Source organism: Amphiura filiformis, chromosome 8, assembly GCF_039555335.1.
Source record: "Amphiura filiformis chromosome 8, Afil_fr2py, whole genome shotgun sequence".
In the NCBI taxonomy this organism is placed as follows: Eukaryota; Metazoa; Echinodermata; class Ophiuroidea; order Amphilepidida; family Amphiuridae; genus Amphiura; species Amphiura filiformis.
Genome location: NC_092635.1, coordinates 42,050,297 through 42,059,831, shown reverse-complemented (window position 1 = coordinate 42,059,831; position 9,535 = coordinate 42,050,297). Strand labels below are relative to the sequence as shown.

The window sequence follows — 9,535 nt, the reverse complement described above, 5'->3', positions numbered from 1 at the left end:
AAATTCTGACAAAACTATGATATATCGCTCACGGTGATGTGCGTTAGAAAGTTGGGAAAAATCCTTCATTAGCGAACTATCTTACTTTGAAAAGCTAAAAGGTTGATCCAAAAAAGGCTCGCGGACAGAGTTTAAGCCTATCAAAATCGAAAATCTTACACTAAATGACTAAATTTCACGCCTAAGTTTAACACTAGAATTTGAAAAAAATACAGTATCAAGCACTACAATTTTCCTGACATTTACTGAAAAAATGAAAATGATTGCTTTTCATTTGGCCGAGAAAATTAATTTTACATCGAAAAGGTGTAACTAAAAATTTAGCTCATTTCAACACCAAATTCGATCGTTTGTATTGCCTCATTAAATGACTGAGTGAGCCTTGCCAAACAAAAGAATCGGTTGTGCAGGCTGCTAACTGCCACTCGCACCGTATATTCGGACGCAAGCGACTCTGGCTATGGTGGTTATGTTGTTGGGTCTTCCCATTTGCATATCAATGGCTCATGGTCTGCGGACGAGAAATTACGTAGCTCTACGTGGCGCGAGTTAGCAGCCGTATTCAAAATGCTTACTGAACTGTGTGAGGAGTTAGCACATGAAAAGGTCCGCTGGTACACAGATAACACCAACGTCCCTCGTATCCTTGAGCATGGTAGCATGAAACCTCATTTGCATAGTCCTTCAAGGAGGACCACGCTCCATTTATACGATAGTCCACGCCGTCAGGCGTGGGTCCTTCTAGATTAGACATATCCTGACCTGGAAAGTCGAGGGAAATCTCAAACTGATTAACCACGCCTACTGATTAGCTACTAATGATATTCAGCCAATCCGATTGACTAAATATCATCAATAGCTGTCAGTAGGTGTGGCTTGCCTACCTGCTACCAGAACACTAGCTTCCAGCTTGGAATTGACACCAGTATTGCGTAACAAAATTGATTATTAACCCTCTTCAGTTGCATGTGTTAATCCTGTTATAATACTCGGTTTTCTTCTTACCCTCATTTCACTTACCTATAGGTTGCACACAATCAATTCCTTTTGTCATCACTACATTTAATATTGTCCTGGTTAACCTCGATTCCTTACTATTTTTGTATAGAGGTTGTGCTTGAAATTATTGATTGCAGTGCAGTCCATTCAATCAAATGTTGTCATAAACCTATTTGATCGTAGTGCATTTGTTATGTGTGTGAGACGAACTGTCTCGGTAGATTGCAATCATGCTTTTGTTGAATGGATTTGAGTATACCGCCATATTTACGGTATGATACGTCATATGCGCAACCTCTATTAATTGGGATAGTTGACCTATTCGTTTAACATGTTTAAGAAAAATATAGAATTGGAGGACACACGCTTCATAAAAACTTTGGGTTTCACTCATTTATTTACTTTAATTCCTTTTCTTGAAAAAAAAAGAAGTTCAGCAAGTTCTTTCTTTCTTTCCTTCTTTCTTTCTTTCCTTCTCTCTTTCTTTCTTTCATTATTTAATACGGGCCTATAATTACATTTATTTCATGTATCATCATTTATGTTTTATTATTAATGTGTGTTCATTAATTATTCATTTATTTATTTTATTTTCGTTGATTGATTTATATATTGCCATTGATCAGGCTTCTATAGCTTATATCGTGAAATTATGATTTCTTTCATTTTTGCTTGCTTACTTTTTTGTTTAGAGATTTTTAGATCAAAGACTAATCATATCAGAACCAGAGTATTAATGATTATTGATGCTTAATCAGTCACTAATGAATGATTATCATGCATATGAATTATAAAGGAATGCAATTTGTAATTGAATTATAGAATGAATGATTGGTAGATTGGTTGATTGAGAGACTGATTAATTTGAGATTGATGAAGTTATGAGCGGTCAATAACTATTTGGCTGACTGATTGAGATTGCCAGATCTAACACTATGGACCACAATGGCCTCATCCTAATGACATAGTTCAATAACCTCAATTAAATACTCAATAGTGCAAATTTGACCACAAGTTTCAGAGTATGAGTTTTGTATCCAAATTTTCAAAGGTCATTCAATGACTATACAAATGCATTGGGGTTAAAGAATTGTGCCCTTATTAATTATAGATGAGCATGTTGTGGATCCTAGTGTAAGACCATGAAGAGACAATTGAGAGACTGATTATAAATTGAGTGGTTGCTTGACTACTCGATTACTTAATTGATTGATATTTTAACACCAAGATACGGTACATTAATTGCGAGACTACAATGTAATTTGTTAATAATTGATCGATTGATCGAACGAATGATTATTGATTGATACTTGATGAGTAGTTCAATAATTGACTGACTATTATCGATATATCAATCTAATAAGTTATTGTGATTCTATTATATTATATTATTATATTGATTGATTGGATGACCATATCAATTAATTGATTAATCAATCAATTCAATAATGATTCTGATTGTTTTCTTGATTGTTTGTTGAATACTTATTGGACGGATCGTTGGTTGAATGAACCAACGATTGAGTGATTAATCAAAGAATCCCTTGAACTTGAAGAACAGTTTGCATCCATTTTTCGAAAATCGGAGCAACTTTTAATTTTTCACCCCTAGCGTGCAAATTGACCTTGGACCTGTCGAACCTCAAAACTCAATATGTCCTACGTGCGCAATAATGTTGCACTTTTGTGATCCTTAGACCCAGACAAATAATTTGACACGTTTTTAGTGAATTTGGAGCATTTTTGCCCCCCATATGACATGAGCATGTAGGGTGTTTGAGGGTCTTTTGGAGGGTCACGGAGTTCCAATATATATAGCTTGGTAGACCAAAGTTTTGAATTCAGCATACCCGAATTAAACAAAACAATTTGGTTGCCAGCTTTTACGCGAACTTGCCGCTTGATGCTTAAATAAGCACATTTCCAAAATAGAGCCAGACTAAAATAACAACACTGATTTTACAAAATAAATCAATATGATATCACGATTTAGGCCTACACTGGTCGAAACCCAGCTACTTCAAAAGTGTGAAGTGTTTTGATCCATGCAATCTCATAATCAATCGATTGAGATGACTAGCGTACTCGTCCCAGTTACATAACAGATGCGGTTAAATAATGGGCGGGGTTACCAACCATATTTGGAGTTATTACGTTGTCATTAACTGGGTTGGTTCTGGTCACTGCTTATGGTAATTCGATTGCGCTGCTGGGGGTAGAGCACCAATCTATAAGGACCAACGCCTGACGGCGTTGATAATAGTGCTACATATTGCGTTGGTCCTGTATGGACTACATTTGCATGACTTGGCATTGTCTATTTTTTCATTGTCAATGAAGCACAACATCGTGCTATTGCCAGAATGGGTTCCTCGCGATATGAATACCATTGCTGATAAGATCAGCCGAGTTTCAGATTTTGACTATTGGGCCATTCATCAATCAGATTTTGATTACATTGATACTATTTGGGGGCCCCATACTTTTGACCGTTTTGCCTCTCCCGACACCTTCAAGATTCGGAAGTTCAATTCAAGATTTTGGTGCCGCGGCTCATTGGGCGTAGACGCTTTTTGTCATAGTTGGTCGGGTGAGAACAATTATTTGTGCCCACCAGTTTCACTCATAGTGCACTCTTTGAGGCATTTACGAAAAAGTAAAGGTCACGGTACACTCATTATTCCTAGGTGGCCTTCGGCATACTTTTGGCCATCCATATGCCCTGATGGTACCCATTTTGACACATCAATCCATGATTGGCGATTGTTGAATATTTTCATTCATCCCACCACGCATCACGCCCAATTCCATTTTCGGTAGCGCGCCCAATTTCATGACGCTAGCTTTGAGAATTGATCATAGATGCTTACCTAGGAAGATAAACAGAGGGTTTTGTGCCTCTGACCTTGGCTATTGCCAGGCTTGTGTTTAGATAATCACGAGGTCAAAGTACCCATTTAGACCTAAGCCTATATTGGGGCACCAGCTTGGGTATTTGCTTACTCGAGCAGTAATTTTGTATGCATTGAGGAACTTTGTTTTCACTGCCATATTGAGGCAGATATATGTATTATAGGCGCTTGCCACCATATGTATATTTGACGTTTTTTGGATGAATTTAGCCAGTTTGAGGCAAGATACTAAAAGGCTTTTTGTCATGAGTGACTGATTATTTGATATCAGCTCTACTATCGTTTCTATTGCGCATGAGTTCACTCTCGTATCAGTAGCAACATTGCCCTTTCTTTTGCGTTTCTCTACGGCACGGTTTGCGCGCTCGACGCCGTTACCAATTGTTCACCAATAAGATTTTTTCGTGTCCTTGTCTATTTCATTGTTTTATTTCTTGAGGTAGTAATAGAAAAGAAATAAATTTTCTGACGTAAGAATGGAGGAAGAAAGTGAAATTTCTTTTCGTTTGCGTACGAAAGGTCGTTGTACCGTTTACCGGTACACAATAGGCGATTACATAATCACCCATACTACCACAATTGGTTTTCGCTTTTGATAGCTCACTCTCAGTCAAGCAAGCATCCGTGCAACACCTAATTTCCCGCCCAAACCCACCCAAAATTTGCTTTTTCGTTTGTCATTACTTTTTTGTTTTTTCCCTTTGAATTGTTCATACATATTCGGTCCAGGGGGAGTGCACCTCCGTTGAGCGTCCTGGATGCACTCACGTTTCCTCCACCGGGGGTTTTTCGTGGCCACTGAGCGCCAACGCCGCGTCGTTGGCCCGTCGCTCAACACCGAATCTGCACTTTTTAAGCCATAGAGCTGTATTAACTTATAGGCCTACCTCACATTCAGTTTAATATTCATAGAATCCATTGTCACTTGTTATATATAATTGGTCAGCCATCGTAAGAGCATCTTTAACCTCTTAAAGTTATCAAAAATTTAATAATAACTCAATCAATTTGTGATTGTTCTACAGTTTAATCCTTTGTACATGTTATTGTATGCATGTTTTGAATGCCTACAAGACGCTATTAGCGTCATTGTTATGAACCCATTGGTGTCTGTTCTTTATTTTTGCTTTGCAGGTGCTTGGAAATGTTTAACATCTTCGCTTCAAGACCCTACTTTAAAACATCTCGCCAGCGTCAATCTTCCAGCCCTTCTCATGTCAGCAAAGGCTACATCTACCACAAAGAAATACCTAGCCTCGTGGAAAAATGGGAGGCCTGGGCTTCATCAAATCCTGAAGTTTCCACATTTCCCGTTAGCCCTTTTCATTTTTCCCTTTATATTTCACACCTCGCTGCCACAGGTCCAAAATCTATCGCGGTATCCGCGGCAGCAGCCGTCAGTTGGGCGCACGGTCTAGCCGGTATTCCTTCACCAACGTCTAACTCTATGGTGAAAACTGCTTTGCAAGGTTTTAAGCGCTTAAGATCAACTCCAACCGTTCGTAAGGAGCCCATCACTTCAGACACGTTGGTCAAGTTATTTAGCTCGCACGGTCATTCCAACGCAAACTTGGCCGACCTCCGTGTCTTATTCACATGCTTCGTGAGTTATGCCGGCTTTCTGCGTTTCGACGACTTGAGTCTGATCACAAGAAGAGACTGTACTGTTTCAACTGATCGTATGACTATACACCTAGCAAAATCAAAGTCGGATCAATATAGGGCTGGAGCAGACGTGGTAATCGCCAGGACTTCAAAGCCGACATGCCCAGTGGTCGTCGCGGGCAGCGGTACTTCAAAGCGTTAGGCGATCCCCCAGATTCACCTTTGCCTGTCTTACGTAGGCTAGTCAGTACACGTTCGGGTCTCATTCCTTCTTCCAGTTCATTGAGTTATACGCGCACTCGTGAGATCGTTTTAGATGCACTCAGTCCCCTAGTTCCGGACATTACGTTATATGGCCTTCATAGCCTTAGGTCCGGGGGAGCATCAGCTGCTTGTAATGCTCACGTGCCATCCTTTCTGATCTCAAAACATTTTCATATGATGCAATGCATTTTTAACCATATCCTAATATTTCCATTACATCCTTGATCTTCGAGATTTTATTGAACATCAATGAAAAATAAATGCTAATATCATTCGTCACATCCTTGATCTTCATCTTTTCATATGATGCAATGCACTTTTAACCATATCCTAATATTTCCATTACATCTTTGATCTTCGAGTTTTTATTGAACATCAATGATAAATAAATAATAATATCATTCGTCACATCCTTTATAGAGCATCAATGGTAAATAAATGGTAATATCATTCGTCACATCCTTGATCTTCATCTTTTCATATGATGCAATGCACTTTTAACCATATCCTAATCTTCCCATTACATCCTTGATCTTCGAGATTTTATATAGCATCAATGGCAAATAAATGGTAATATCATTCGTCACATCCTTGATCTTCATCTTTTCATATGATGCAATGCACTTTTAACCATATCCTAATATTTCCATTACATCCTTGATCTTCGAGATTTTATAGAGCATCAATGGCAAATAAATGGTAATATCATTCGTCACATCCTTGATCTTCATCTTTTCATATGATGCAATGCACTTTTAACCATATCCTAATATTTCCATTATACATCCTTGATCTTCGAGATTTTATAGAGCATCAATGGCAAATAAATGGTAATATCATTCGTCACATCCTTGATCTTCATCTTTTCATGATGCAATGCACTTTTAACCATATCCTAATATTTCCATCATATGCTTGATCTTCGAGTTTTTATTGAACTTCAATGATAAATAAATGATAATATCATTTGTCACCCTTGATGTTCATCTTTTCATATGATGCAATGCACCTTTAACCATATCCTAATATTTCCATCACATCCTTGATCTTCGAGTTTTTATTGAACATCAATGCTAAATAAATAATAATATCATTCGTCACATCCTTGATCTTCATCTTTTCAAATCATGCAATGCACTTTGAACCATATCCTAATATTTCCATCACATCCTTGATCTTCGAGTTTTTATTGAACATCAATGATAATTAAATGATAATATCATTCGTCACATCCTTGATCTTCAGCTTTTCATATGATGCAATGCACTTTTAACCATATCCTAATATTCCCATCACATCCTTGATCTTCGAGATTTTATAGAACATCAATGGCAAATAAATGGTAATATAATTCGTCACATCCTTGATCTTCATCTTTTCATATGATGCAATGCACTTTTAACCATATCCTAATATTTCCATCACATCCTTGATCTTCTCGTTTTTACTTCGCATCGATGCTGAGTAAATAATTCTATGATTCGTCACATCCTTGATCTTCATCTTTTCAAATCATGCAATGCACTTTGAACCATATCCTAATATTTCCATCACATCCTTGATCTTCGAGTTTTTATTGAACATCAATGATAAATGAATTATAATATCATTCGTCACATCCTTGATCTTCATCTTTTCATATGATGCAATGCACTTTTAACCATATCCTAATATTTCCATCACATCCTTGATCTTCGAGTTTTTATTGAACATCAATGATAATTAAATGATAATATCATTCGTCACATCCTTGATCTTCAGCTTTTCATATGATGCAATGCACTTTTAACCATATCCTAATATTCCCATCACATCCTTGATCTTCGAGATTTTATAGAACATCAATGGCAAATAAATGGTAATATAATTCGTCACATCCTTGATCTTCATCTTTTCATATGATGCAATGCACTTTTAACCATATCCTAATATTTCCATCACATCCTTGATCTTCGAGATTTTATAGAGCATCAATGGTAAATAAATTATAATATCATTCGTCACATCCTTGATCTTCATCTTTTCATATGGTGCAATGCATTTTTAACCATATCCTAATATTCCCATCGCATCCTTGATCTTCGAGATTTTTTAGAGCATCAATGGCAAATAAATGGTAATATAATTCGTCACATCCTTGATCTTCATCTTTTCATATGATGCAATGCACTTTTAACGTTATTCTAATATTCCCATCACATCCTTGATCTTCGAGATTTTATAGAGCATCAATGGCAAAAAATGGTAATATCATTCGTCACATCCTTGATTTTCATATTTTCATATGATGCAATGCACTTTTAACCATATCCTAATATTCCCATCACATCCTTGATCTTCGAGATTTTATAGAACATCAATGTTAAATAAATGGTAATATCATTCGTCACATCCTTGATCTTCATCTTTTCATGATGCAATGCACTTTGAACCATATCCTAATATTTCCATCACATCCTTGATCTTCGTGTTTTTATTGAACATCAATGATAAATAAATGATAACATCATTCGTCACATCCTTGATCTTCATCTTTTCATATGACGCAATGCACTTTTAACCCTATCCTAATATTTCCATCACATCCTTGATCTTCGAGTTTTTATAGAACATCAATGATAAATAAATGATAATATCATTCGTCACATCCTTGATCTTCATCTTTTCATATGATGCAATGCACTTTAAAGCATATCCTAATATTTCCATCACATCCTTCATTTTCGAGTTTTTATAGAGCATCAATGGTAAATAAATGGTAATATCATTCGTCCCATCCTTGAACTTCATCTTTTCATATGATGCAATGCACTTTTAACCATATCCTAATATGTCCATCACATCATTGATCTTCGATATTTTATAGAGTATCAATGGCAAATAAATACATGGTAATATCATTCGTCACATCCTTGATCTTCATCTTTTTTTGATTTATATGATGCAATGCACTTTTAACCATATCCTAATATTCCCATCACATCCTTGATCTTCGAGTTTTTATAGAACATCAATGATAAATAAATGGTAATATCATTCGTCACATCCTTGATCTTCATATTTTCGAATCATGCAATGCACTTTGAACCATATCCTAATATTTCCATCACATCCTTGATCTTCGACATTTTATAGAGCATCAATGGCAAATAAATGGTAATATCATTCGTCACATCCTTGATCTTCATCTTTTCATATGATGCAGTGCACTTTTAACCATATCCTAATATTCCCATCACATCCTTGATCTTCAAGTTTTTATAGAGCATATCAATGGCAAATAAATGATAAACTTAAATAATGTAAAACATTACTTCTAGAGTAGAAAGATGCAAGGAATCGGTATGAGATTTTAAATGCTATCTTCAGTATAGCGAAAAAAGTCCTAGAACGCGGACGGTTACTCTGCGGGAATTAAAAAATAGGCATTCGGCGTATTTGCCGCGTTATTAAAAAAAATAAGGGGAAAAAAAGAGGTACAAATTATAGAGAAACAGGCAGATGCGGAAAGTGATGAATCTGTAATATTGCTTTAAACTTTCTAATCGGGACGGATGTATTATAAAGAAAGAAATCGCCGCTACATGATGAAGTAAAAATTTAGAGAAAATAATGTAAAACATTACTTCTAGAGTAGAAAGATGCAATGAATCGGGATGAGATTCTAAATGGTATTTTCAGTATAGATATAGCGAAAAAAATCCTAAACGCGGACGGTTACTATAGTGCGCGAATAAAAAAAAAATCGGCATTCG

General features: G+C 36.4%; 1 protein-coding gene across 1 annotated transcript; it reads left to right on the top strand.

The window, feature by feature from the left end:
* Positions 1-4,680: 4,680 nt before the first annotated feature.
* Positions 4,681-6,005, top strand: LOC140159545 (uncharacterized). The gene is given in 3 exon segments (XM_072183035.1): positions 4,681-5,174; positions 5,177-5,694; positions 5,697-6,005. Coding segments are annotated over 3 exon segments (1,050 nt in total). The 5' UTR covers positions 4,681-4,951.
* The last annotated feature ends 3,530 nt before the right edge of the window (positions 6,006-9,535 follow it).